The 13,525-nt window shown below is 36.0% G+C and overlaps 1 protein-coding gene across 2 annotated transcripts in view; it reads left to right on the forward strand.

The window, feature by feature from the left end:
* The window catches only part of VPS54 (VPS54 subunit of GARP complex), a 120,125-nt gene that overhangs the window by 33,135 nt on the left and 73,465 nt on the right, over positions 1-13,525 (forward strand). For both annotated transcript variants that reach the window (XM_054475130.2, XM_054475132.2), the window contains exons 4-6: positions 3,908-3,986; positions 7,091-7,125; positions 10,153-10,284. In XM_054475130.2, the coding sequence (XP_054331105.1) occupies positions 3,908-3,986; positions 7,091-7,125; positions 10,153-10,284 (246 nt within the window). The remainder of the gene's footprint in view (positions 1-3,907; positions 3,987-7,090; positions 7,126-10,152; positions 10,285-13,525) is intronic.

Genomic DNA, 13,525 nt, shown 5'->3' on the forward strand with positions numbered 1-13,525 from the left:
ACTCCTCAGCTCAAGCAGTCTGCCCATGTTGGCTATTCATTATTTTTAAAAAAAGAACTCTCAGCAAACTAGGAATAGGAAGAAATTTCTTTAACTTGATAAAGAATGTACTGGGTGTGTCAGCTCACGCCTGTAATCCCAGCACTTTGGCAGGATGTTTGAGGCCAGGACTTGAGACCAGCTTGGCCAACATGGTGAAACTCATCTGTACTAAAAACACAAAATTTAGCTGGGCATGGTGGCGCATGCCTGTAATCCCAGCTATGTAATTGCCAATGGGTTCACCTTGCCTGCTGCCTAGGCAGCTGATTTATTGAGACAGGGGAATTGCAATAGAGAATGAGTAATTCATGCAGAGCTGGCTGTGTGGGAGACTAGAGTTTTATTATTACTCAAATCAGTCTCCCTAAGCATTCGAGGATCAGAGTTTTTAAGGACAACTTGGTGGGTAAGGGGAATCCAGTGAGCTGGCAGTGCTGATTGGTCAGGTCAGCGATGATATCATAGGAAGAAGCCATCTCCATGTGCTGAGTCAGTTCCTGGGTGGGGCCAACAAGATCAAATGAGCCAGTTTATTGATCGGGGTGGTACCAGCTGATCTGTCAAGTACAGGGTCTGCAAAATATCTCAAGCGTGGATCTTAGGAACAGTTTAGGGGGAGGGTCAGAATCTTGTAGTCTCCAGTTGCGTGAGCCGACTCCTAAACCATAATTTCTAATCTTGTGGCTAATTTGTTAGTCCAACAAAGGCAGTCTAGCCCCCAGGCAAGAAGGTGGTTTGTTTTGGGAAAGGACTGTTATCATCTTTGTTTTAAACTATAAACTAAGTTCCTCCCAAAGTTAGTTCACCCTATGCTCAAGAATGGACCAGAACAGCTTGGAGGTTAGAAGCAAGATGGAGTTGGTTAGGTCAGATCTCTTTCACTGTCTCAGTTATAATTTTGCAATGGGGATTTCAGCTACTTGGGAGGCTGAGGCATGAGAATCACTTGGACCCAGGAGGTGGAGGTTGCAGTAAACCATGATCACGCCACTGCACTATAGATTGGGTGACAGAGTGAGACTCTGTCTCAAAAAAGAAAAAAAAAAAATCTACAAAAACTCTATAGCTAATGGGGGAAACTAGATGCTTCCCACTAAGAACAGGATCAAGGTAAGGGATGTCCCCTCTCACTGTTTCTTTTAACATTGTCTTGGAAGTCCTAACTAATGTAATAAGACAAGAAAAGGAAATAAAATATATAAAAATTAGGAAGAAGTAAAACTGTTTCCAGATGAAATGATTGTCGATGTGGAAAATCCCAAAGAATCCAAAAAGAAATTCCTGGAACTAATAAGTGACTATAGTAAGATTGCAAGATACAAAGTTAATATATAAAAGTTAATTACTTTCTTATATACCAGCAGTGAACAATTGGAATTTGAAATTAAAAACCCAATGCCATTTACATTAGCATCAAAGAAAATGAAGGCTTTATGTATAAATCTAAATATATGTAAGATCTATCTGAGGAAAACCACAAGACTGATGAAAGAAATTAAATATCTAAATAAATGGAGAGATAGTTCATATATGTGGGTAGGAAGGCTCAGTATTGTCAAGGTGTCTCTTTTTCCCAGCTTGATCAATAGAGTCAAACATAATCCTGATTAAAATCCTAGCAGTTGGTTTTGTGGATATTGAAAACTGACTCTAAAGCTTATATAGAAAAAGACCCAGAATAGCTAACACAGTATTAAAACAGGAACAAAGCTGGAGGACTGATACCACCCAGTTTGAAGTTTTGCTATAAGCTACAGTAATCAAGACAATGTCATATTGGTGAAAGAACAGACATATGGATCAGCGGAACAGAGAACCCAGAAATAGACCCACACAAATACAATCAACTGATTTTTAACAAAGGGGCAAAGGTAATTCAATAGAGAAAGGATAGTTGTTTGAACAAATGGTACTGAAACAACTACACATCCACATACCAAAGAGAAAGAATATAGACACATACCACCTTGCACTATTCATGGAAATTAGCTCAAAGTTGATGATAGACCTTAATGTAAAATGCAAAACTATAAAACTTCTAGATGATAACATAGGAGAAAATCTAGGTAACCTTGGGTTTGGTAATGACTTTTTAGATATGAAAGAAAAGCACAATCCATGAAAGAAAAAATTGAAAAGTTGAACTTCATTAAAATTAAAAAGTTCTACTCTGTGAAAGACACTGTTAAGAGCATGAAAAAACAAGCCAAAGACTGGGAGAAAATACTTACAAAACACATATCTGATACAGGATTGATGGTCAGGTGTGGTGGCTTACGCCTTGTAATCCCAGCACTTTGGGAGGTGGAGGTGGGAGAATCACTTGAGACCGAGAGTTCAGGACCAGCTTGGGCAACATAGTGAGAACCCATCTCTACAAGAAAAAATTAGAAAAATTAGTCAGGCATGGTGGTGTGCACCTGTAGTCCTAGCGGCTCTGGAGGCTGAGGCAGGAAGATTGCGTGAACCCTGAAATTTGAAGTTACAGTGAGCTACTTCAGCCTGGGCAACAGAACTAGACCCTGTCTCAAAAAACAAAAAGGGACTGGTACCAAAAATAAACAAAGGAGTTAAAACTCAACAACAACAAAACAAACAGCCAAATTAAAAAATGAGTAAAGGGCTTTGAATAGACCTTTTCCCAAAAAAAGGTATAGAAGTGTGCAATTAGCACATGAAAATATGGTCAACATAGCAAATAATTTTACATGATAAATTTTATGTTATATATATTTTACCTTAAAAAATATGAGCAAAAGATCTAAATACCTCATCAAAGAAGATAATGCAGATGGCAAATAAGCATATAAAAAGATGCTCAATATCAAATGTCATTAGGGAATTCCTAATTAAAATGAGATGCCACTACATACCTATTAGAATAGCAAAAATCTAAAACACTGACAACACCAAATGTTGACAAGGATGTAGAACAACAGGAACTCTTATTTATTGCTGGTGGGAATGAAAAATGGTATGGCCACTTTGGAAAACAGTCCTGTAGTAACTGATAGAATTGCTACCAGAACTCTGAACACTGCTGGCCTCCTGCTTTTCTTGTTACCACACTTCACTTTCTCAGGTATCCTTTCGGTGATATCTCTGAAAATAACATTGTTAGTGGTCATCTAATTCTAAATCAGAGTGAGATTTTTTTTTTTTTTTGACTCAGAGTGTGTCAATAACTAATTTCTATCTTTCTTTCTTTCTTTTTTTTCTTTTTTTTGTGATGGAGTCTCACTCTGCCACCCAGGCTGGAGTGCAATGGCATGATCTCGGTTCACTGCAGCCTCTGCCTCCTGGGTTTAAGTGATTCTTGTGCCTCAGCCTCCCCAATAGCTGGGATTTCAGGTGTGCACTACTACTCCTGGCTAATTTTTGGTAGAGACGGGGTTTCACCATGTTGGCCAGGCTAGTCTCGAACTCTTGACCTCAGGTGATCGGTCCGCCTCAGCCTCTGAAAGTGCTGAGATTACAGGTGTGAGCCACCGCACCTGGCCTAATTTCTATCTTTCTATCTTAGATATATAGGTTTTTGAATTTTCTTTCTTGATTTAAATTTTTCTCCTAATTGATACATAAATATTTTCCATTTGCTTTCTCACTTTATTCTAAATATGGAGATTTTACTATAATTATATAAGATGGAATGGATGGAGGTATATAGATGTGCGTAGATCTCATAGAGGTATTTGGTTTATTAAGCATGCTTGTTACTTGTATTTAAGTTCAGGAGGCTAGTGATTTCGTATTAAAAGTCATAGGACTAATTTGGCATATTCTGATATTCTGTTGCAAAACACTTTCATGCTTTGAATACTCATGTTTACACATACATTGATCATGTTATTTGTCTTTTTATTAGAGAGAGAAGATTCATGAGAGATGCAAGAATATTTGTCCTCCTAAAGATACCTTTGAAAGGACTCTTTTACATACTCATGGTATGAATATGTGTTATTTATAGATAATAAAGCATAGCATAAATATTAGTGAACAAAATCTTTATTTTGGGACCTTATTGCCTATTATATCTATAATTTTTATTTCTAGTAAAAATTTTTATAACCTATGATTATAGTATTTTCTAAGAACTTCTAAGAGAAAAAGTAGATCTGACAGTAGTGTAATCCTTTAGTTCAACAAATATTGATTGAATATCTTCGTGCTTGGTATGTTCCTTGTTGCTTAAAAATAGATGAGTAAGCTGTACATGATGGCACATGTGTATAGTCCCAACTACTTGGGAGGGTGAGGTGGGAGGATTTGAGAACAGTAACGTAGTGATACCCTAAAGTAAATCTATAGATAAGTAAAAAGTAGCTTTGGTCCTCAAAGAACTGATGTTCTCCTGAATAAGTTTAAAGAAATAAACCAATAATTGTATCACTGTATATTAAAGAGTAAGTTCAGTGTGGTAAAGTTTTATAACATGCCTAACTTAGCTTTAGAAGCATTCCTAGAGTTGACAGTGATTACATGTGTTTTAAAGTCGTTAGTTTGAAACATTTATGTGGAAGAAGGCATTCCAAGAAAAGGGAATAGTTTATACAAAGCCATAGAATAAAGAGAGAACAGAATATTCAAGGAACTGTAAGAGTTTAATATGTTGGTTCTACTGGGAGCAAGAGATGAGACTGAAGCATAGGCGGGGGTCAGATCATGAAGAACCTTATATGCTGTGGTAAGGAATTTTACTTTTTCTGAAGACACTATAAAGCTACATAATATTTTTAACTAAGCATGATCAGATTTATGATTATATATTTATGTGAAAATAGTTGTGGATAGTGAATAATGGGATGATGATTAGACTAGAGACAAGGAGACAGTTGGAGGCTACTGCGGTAATACAAATGAGAAATGATATTCCAGTAACAGTTACAGTGGAGATGGAGAGGGAATTAGGCCTTTGAGAAGTAACTCAGAGATTGAGACACAGGTTTTGGTGGCCAGTTATTGGTAATGGAGCAAGATGATTCAAGGACAATTCCCATGTTTCTTGCTTGGACAACTGGGTGGGTGACAGTGCAATTCAGTGAGAGAGGCAATATAGGAGGAGGAATTTTGAGGGAGATGGAGGCAAGTTTAGTTGCAGATTTGCAGTGAAGGACATGCCTTTTTGGCAACCTGGAGCTCAGGTTGAAGATTTAGGCTGAAGATGTAAGTATGGTAGACATCATCATAGACAGGTATGCTGGACAATAGCATGGTAGTTGAATCCAAGGACGTTGGGTGAGATTGCCCAGGGAAGATGTGAATAGTGAGAAGAAAACGACTGGTGATGGAGCACTAATTAATCTGTCGCATTTAAGGGGCAGACGGAAGATGAGATACCTGTGAAGGAGACAAAAAGTGGTCAGAGAGATAGGAAAGTCAACCAAGAGAGAATTGCACCTTAAAAGTTAAAGCTAGTGAGGATTTCAGAAAGTAAGAACAGTTAGTTGGTCTATAATGTCAGAATAGTTCAGGGATAGATCAATTTGTACACTGAGAAGTCTCCTTTGTTTTGGCAATCAGGAGATCTTAGAGCATTTATGGCAGTTCCAGAAACCTCAATACTATATATTAAGGAGTGAGTACAAGAGAAAGAAATGTAGACTACCAGTATTATGTCACTAGAAGATTTGAGATAGATTATTGACTACAGGGAACAGAGTGGAAGAATATTTTTTCATGGCCAGGACTAGATCAGGTAAGAGAGGCATTTGACTATCCCTGAGAGTGAGTGCTTTTGCATCTGAGGTCCCGCCCTTCCCTCAACCTGGTCCTGGCCTGGGTTTTATCTTTTTCTATATATATATATATAATATGTGTGTGTGTGTATATATATATATTTTTTTTAATGGAAAAGAACTGAGCATGTTTATATACAGAGATAAGAGAGCTAGTACAAGGGAAGAGGCTGAAGATACCGAGATAGAGTAAACTGATTAACCAAGCTCACAGCAGAGGCAGGAGGAAATGGAGTCTAAGTGCAGAAAGGTTGGTTTTGAAGAGGAGAGTAGTACCTTATCTGAGTTTGGATTGGCAGGATGAAAGTAAAGTAGGTTCATTTGCAAATAAGTGTGTATCTCAGCTTTAAGATGTCTGAGAAGAAAATTAACATAGTATAAAAAAGCAACCTTTGATCATAAGAAATTCTGGATGGGATGATAGATCTTTTAAATAATAAAAACAGTATTCCTACTTTAAAATTTAATTCATTTTTTAAAATTACATAGCATGCCATATTCAGTCTTACCAAACTTAAAAAGATAGCACAGCAGTCTTCAATCTTTTTGGCACCAGGGACTGGTTTCATGGAAAACAATTTTTCCATAGACCAAGGGGTTTGTGGGGAGATAGTTTTGGGATGAACCTTTATTATGCACTTTATTTCTACTGTTATTACATTGTAAAATATAATGAAATAATTATACAACTCATCATAATGTAGAGTCAGTGGGAGCCCTGAGCTTATTTTCTGGGAACTAGATGGTCCCATCTGGGGGAGATGGGAGACAGTGACAGATCATCAGGCATTAGATTCTTATAAGGAGGGCACAACCTAGATCTCTGACATGTGCAGTTCACATTAGGGTTTGTGCTCCTATGAGAACGTAGTGCCACCACTGATCTGACAGAAGGTGGAGCTCAGACGGTAATGTGAGCGATGGGGAGTGTCTGTAAATACAGATGAAGCTTTGCTTGTGCCCACTGCTCACCTCCTGCTGTGCAGCCTGGTTCCTAACAGGTTATGGCCTGGGGGTTGGGGACCACTGAGATAGCATAAAGCCTTTTATGTCTGATTAAAAAGATTTGAGATGTATTTAGCTGTTTTATTGCTGCTATATAATTGATTACAATTACCTGAAACATTGTTTTGTTCAGCGCTTTGCCTACTACTAGGCATGTAATAGGTGCTTGATAGATATTTGTTGAAGGAATAAATTTAAGTAGTTATTTGGATGTGACCCAGTACAATACTGAATCTGTCAAAATGTATTTTATGGAGTTAAAATGAAAACAAGTTTTAAAAATAATATTTTCCCTTCTTTTTAAATAGATAAATCCAGGACAGATCTGGAGCAAGTACCTAAGGTAACAAAGCTTAAACATGAGAAAATTGCCTTATAATATTTGATCTTTAATTTTGCCTTACAAGCAGATTTCATTTGGCTTTTTTTTTTTTTTTTTGACCCTTTGGCTACTTTGTCTCTTGTGGGGCTGTGTTGCATCACTTTTCTTCTTTCTTTCTCATTCTTTTCTTTTTTTCTTTCCTTCTTTCTGTCTTTCTTTCTGTCTTTTCTGTCTTTCTTTCTGTCTTTTTCTTTCTGCTTTTCTTTTCTTTCTCTTACTTAGCCAGAATCTTGCTCCGTCTCGCAGGCTGGAGTGCAGTGGTGCGATCTCAGTTCACTGTAACCTCTGTCTCCTGGGTTCCAGTGATTCTGCTGCCTCAGCATCCTGAGTAGCTGGGATTACAGGTGCATGCCACCATGCCCAGCTACTTTTTTTGTTTTGTATTTTTAGTAGAGATGGGGTTTCACCGTATTGGCCAGGCTGGTCTTGAACTCCTGATTTCAAGTGATCCGTCCACCTCGGCCTCCCAATGTGCTGGGATTACAGGTGTGAGCCACCATGCCTGGCCTTTTTTTTTTTTTTTTAATGAAAAAATGTTTTTAATTAACAAATAAAAATGATGTATATTTATGGTGTTTTTTCTCTTTTGCATCATCAGTCTCTTTCTCATCACTGAAACCTACAAATATTTTAAAATCTTTGCATTACAAAAATTTTGCTGATCATTCAACCTCTTCAAATTATTAAGAGATACTTTGTATGAAAAATTTTGTCGATGTATAATAGATCCATTTTTTTCTGGGAAGAGAGTCGATTACCTTCATCAGATTCTCAAATAGGTCTGTGACAGTTGTTCTTTAGGGTAAGAAAGAGAAGATGAAAGACACAAAAAAGGTAGAAGGATATCATTTATATCATTTATTTGATTCTACAAAATAAAATTCAAAGGTTGTCATTTAAGGCTCAATGTTCACTTCATGTAATCTTTACACATTCTTTACTTCAGCCAAACTTTTTTTTGATGGCTCTGTGCTTTATTTACGCTGTTTCTTGATCCTGGAAGACTTTTCCCTCATCTTCCCATATCTGATTCTCTGTAATCTTTTGCTTAAAATGGCAGCTTTACATGGGTACTTTCTTGTTCTTTCCAACAGAAGATAATTGGCCCTTTTGCCAGATTCCCGTAACATTTTATCTGGGACTCTTCCCTCATCCCTCTGCTACCCCTTTAAGGATTTGTCCCTCTTGTCCTTATAAGACTTTTTTTTTTTTTTTTTTTTTTTTTTGAGGCAGAGTCTCTCTCTGTCGCCCAGGCTGGAGTGCAGTGGCACAATCTCGGCTCACTGCAACCTCCGCCTCCCAGGTTCAAGCAATTCTGTTACCTCAGCCTCCTGAGTAAGCTGGGATTACAGGCGCCTGCTACCAGGCCTGGCTAATTTTAGTATTTTTAGAACAGACGGGGTTTTGCCACGATAGCCAGGCTAGGCTGGTCTCAAACTTCTGACTTCAAGTGATCCGCCCACCTGGCCTCTGAAAGTGCTGGGATTACAAGCATGAACCACAGGGCCCGGTCTCCTTATAATATTTTATATACATATTTTATCACATCCCTTGGATTGAAGCTTCATGAGATTGGGGTCTCTTTAATAAATTATCTTTGTTTCTCCTTCAGTGCCTAGCATCAGAAATAGTAAATATTTATTGAATTAATCAATACTTTCAGTTATAATACCAAAGCAGGGATTAGAAAATTTACTCATGTCTCTAGTTAGATTTTTTTTCTACCGTATTCATTCTAATTTTTGTATATAGGTAAAATAAATCAGTAAATAAAATATAGCATATAATTAAATACATAAATTGATTAAACCATGTTTTAGGCCCTATGCTAGGTGCTAGAGATACAAAAATAAGCTATAAATTTAACCCTGCAAGAACATATGGTCTCCAGAGGGAGATATGTATACTAAATTAATAATTTCTATAAAGTATGAGGTAAATAATTAAGTATGCATGATATATTTGTGTTCAGAGATGGTAGTCATTATGTCATGCACAAGGACACATTTGCCCTTTTGATTGGGTCATGTTCTTCAGGAAGATGTACAAGAAAAGGCATTCTAGGCCAGAAGTATGTATATAAAGATATGCATACTTTATGTATTAATACACTCATTGTAAAAAGAATAAGAGTATGGAAGAGAATTGAATATTGCTAGAGTGTAATGGGTAAATAGTGGGAGTGACAAGATACAAAGAGGTAAATGGGTCCAGAAAAACAATGAAGGGTTTTGGATGCCATTCTAAATAGTTTGATCTGTGGGTCATGGGAATCTATTGAGAATTTTAAACAGGGAAGTTAATACAGTTATACTTGACATTTTAGAGGAGTATCTCTAATAGTAGTATAGGGGATAGATTAGGGAAGGATATCAGTAAATAGCTATTGAAGAGCTGAACTACTGAATGCTGTGGAGATACAGGAAAGCAGAGATTCAAGGTGTATTTACAAAATATAACAGGTAGGCCTTATTGCCTAGCTGGTCATGATATGTAAGGGAAAAGTAGTCTATTAATAAAATTGAATTTGTTTTGGTTTTAATATTTATTGTATGCTTAATCTAAACTAATTTTAAAACAATTTTGAGCAGGAGAAAATAGAAATATAGGTTAGAGAAATTGATATTTGGCATTTTAAAAAACTATCAGTGGGAAATAATGTGGAAATTTTAGGATAAGTATTATATCTGCCTCTGGTATGTACCTGTAGGACTGCATTAGTGAGTATGATCCTGTAGTAATAGAATGACCATCTCCATTGGTAAAGGCAAAAAACATTTTGTATCTTTTATGAGTATTTTAAGCTTGGTGAGAAATTTACACATTTTTCTTATAGATATTTGTGTGAATAACTCGACCGTTATCACTTGCTTTTGCTATTCATACTCAAGATCCACGTTAATTTCGTTTAATGATCATGATGTTAGAAGAGATAATGGGTATAAAGAAAATACTTATCTAATTGAGGGAAATGCATTTTTTTAATAGATTTTTATGAAACCAGATTTTGCCTTGGATGATTCCTTAACTTTTAATTCAGTTTTACCATGGTCTCATTTTAATACTGCTGGTGGAAAAGGAAATCGTGATGCAGCTTCCTCAAAGTTGCTTCAAGAAAAGGTAATATCTTTTTGACTTTTTCCATGTAGGAAACTATTCTAGTTAAGTGGTACTGTTTGCATGGGTTCAGATTTAGTTATTTAGTAAGCTGTACTTTTACATTCGTTTTTGCTGTTACTGATAACTATAAGCCTCCCAGTCTTAACTAATAAACTAACAGCATTTTGATTCAGTGGAACACAAGTTGTGCAGATTAACAAAGAAAAACTTACTATTTGAGTGCTTCTTACCTGAAAGAGCAGTTGATGGAATTTTAATTGAAAGGATATATTAGCTAACACAATAAATTGCTTTGCAGTTATCCCAGATATTTTATTTACATATTGGCTAATTTTATTTATTTTTATTTTTATTTTGTTGAGACGGAGTCTTGCTCTATTGCCCAGGCTGGAGTGCAGTGGTACGATCTCCACTCACTGCAACCTCCACCTCCTGGGTTCAAGCAATTCTCCTTCCTCATCCTCCCAAGTAGCTGGGACTACAGGTGTGTGCCACCATGCTTGGCTAATTTTTTGTATTTTTAGTAGAGATGGGGTTTCACCATGTTGGCCAGGCTGGTCTCGAACTCCTGACCACATGATCCGCCCACCTTGGCCTCCCAAAGTGCTGAGATTACAGATGTGAGCCACCGTGCCCATCCCTACATTGGCTAATTTTGTAAGAATGATTTAAAGCACAGAAAACCAATGTTTTCCGAGGTACTGTTTTTCATTTTCACCTAGGGATGATTATTTTGAAACAAAAATATCTTAAAGAATACAATATTCCTATTGTTTTTGTAGCTTTGCAAAGCCTAGTCTTTTACATGTTACTAGTCAGCAGTTCTTTACATTTTACAATGTTCTGTAGTCCAGAAGTCAACACCTTGAAAGTCATTTAATATTTAGACCTTTAAATATAATTTACTTATCAAGAATCTTCTAAAGACATTTGATCTCTGTTCTTAGCATTCAGTTTAGAGCTCGTGTAAAACTGAAGGTAGTTCTTAAAATGAGAAGTAGTGATTTTGTTTTACTTTAGTGATATCCCCTGGCAATCTGAAAGCTTGTCTCAGGAAGACATCAATAAATCAGGTTCAGTCCTCCTCAGAAACTGAAGAAAAGACTAGCTTGGGGAGGAGAAATATGGGGAAGAAATCATGAGTATTCCTTTTCTCACAATTGAAAATGAAAATGAGCTTTTTCCCTTGGCAACATTTTCACCTATAAAAAGGTTTTTCCGTGCATAGGAACAAATTGATAAATCTGACGAAAACCATGGGTTTAGAGACACAGGCTTACTCATGACACAGGCTTTCATATTCTAAGTATATGCCCTGAGAGAATAATACCTTAAAAAGAGAAAAACAGCAAAAGCCAGTAAAAGTCTCATCAATCTTTACAGGTACTTTTAATACAGATAATTTAAAAATTATTTCCTTTATAGCATTTTAATAGGAAATAAACTATAAAAATGTTATGCCTTGAAAAGAGTAAATCAATGGATTATTGAAAATTCAAAAAATCTTTGAGACTCAAATGCTTTTCTTATGCTGAATGTTTAAAGTGACTAAAATAATGGAAATTTTTTTTTATTTGTAAATTGCAGAATCAGATTTGCTGTATTTACATTCTGACTCCTTTTCATTCTGCTCTGTTCTTAGAATAGGAATAGAAGACAGGATTCCAAGAGAGCACTTTCAAACTCCTTTTATGATGGACAACAGCTGGTTTATCGTGTTCGCTTTAAAGAGCAAGGATGCTATAACTAGAATTAAAGAAATTTGTATTCTATTGTACTATGCAAAGTGCTGGTCTGCAGTAAAATAAGGAGTTTGCACTGGAATGCAAATCACTGCACTGCTTACTTCATTAAGAAAGTCTGAAAAAAATACAGTGTGCTTAATGATGTAGTTGATTTACTTTCTAGCAAAATTCTTTATTTTATTATGGCCCTGTTAAACAGTCCACAGATTGGCAGCAGCATATAAATCACATTCTGGGTAGCACTGTCCTAAAGATATCTATTCTCCATTTACTATCCTGGGAATTGAGTCCATGTTACCTTGCAGTTTACCCTAGTACATTTGTGCCCATTTTGCTTTTTTAGTGAATAAATGAACAGCCATATTGAAGATGAAAGAGCAAAAGGGCATAAACTCAAGATTTAACCTATGGAAAAATTTCTTGTTTGTAACCTATTTAGATATTGTAAGATTATTGAAGGAGCATTATTGAAGATATGAATGATACTCTGTATTTCCTTAGGGAAACAGATTTGATGACCAGATAGTCTCTTCTAATCTTATGAGACCTAAATGTTGAAAGTTCATTAACCCTTTGAAACTATGAATTATCCGAAGACATTCAGCGATAATGCCCGAAGTCTGAGCTGTGGGTTAAAAAATCTCAAAGCAAAAAAATGGGTGAATAATGGAAAGATAATATAGCCAAAAAAGGCATATACAGTTAGAAAGGAAGAAAAGGCAAAACAAGTTTTAGAAGTCCATATTTGAAATTTAGAAAGCATTTAAAATATATATTACTGTAAGAATTAATCTTGGTAGTGCTACTAGTAAAATATATATGAGCTAATTGTTTAAGGCGTTTGTTGAACTTTTAAGAGGAAAATTCGTTGGAAATAAACTGAATTTTACAAATTGATAAAAGAATCACTTTTGAAATGTAAAATAAGCAGCTGAAAAAAATCCAAATGAATTATAGTACCTTATCTGTAATTTGTTACTGAACCATCAGTCTATCTTGGATTATTCAGCATTTTGAGGCAGAATGGTATAATAGAAACAGCTTCAGTTTTTCAGTCAGAGATATACCAACATTTTAGTTTTGCTACTTAGTAACTACATGACTCTCTGTGTTTCCTCATCTGTAAAATGATAATAATAATACCTATACTTCAAGATTGTTAAAATTAGAAAAATTAGATGTGTGTAAAATACCTGTGCCTAATCCATAGGAGGAGGTCAATAAATGGAAGGTATAATCATCTATTTAGTCAGATAAATGATGTGTGATGATATTGGGGGCTAAGGAGATCGTTCTCTGTCTCTCAGATCTTAGAACATCTGAAACTGGAATTGTAGTTTGAGATGTCTGTGGGGTACTCTTTTAGAAAGCAGTTGGTGTTTGGAAGGTGGTAATGACAGGAACAGAGGAGGAACGTAAATGACCTTGTACTCTTTTGTCATACATTTATATCTTTGGGCTGTACCCTTTATCTTCCTTCCATTTTGTTGTGCCCA

This window comes from Pongo pygmaeus, chromosome 12, assembly GCF_028885625.2.
Source record: "Pongo pygmaeus isolate AG05252 chromosome 12, NHGRI_mPonPyg2-v2.0_pri, whole genome shotgun sequence".
Taxonomy (NCBI): domain Eukaryota; kingdom Metazoa; phylum Chordata; class Mammalia; order Primates; family Hominidae; genus Pongo; species Pongo pygmaeus.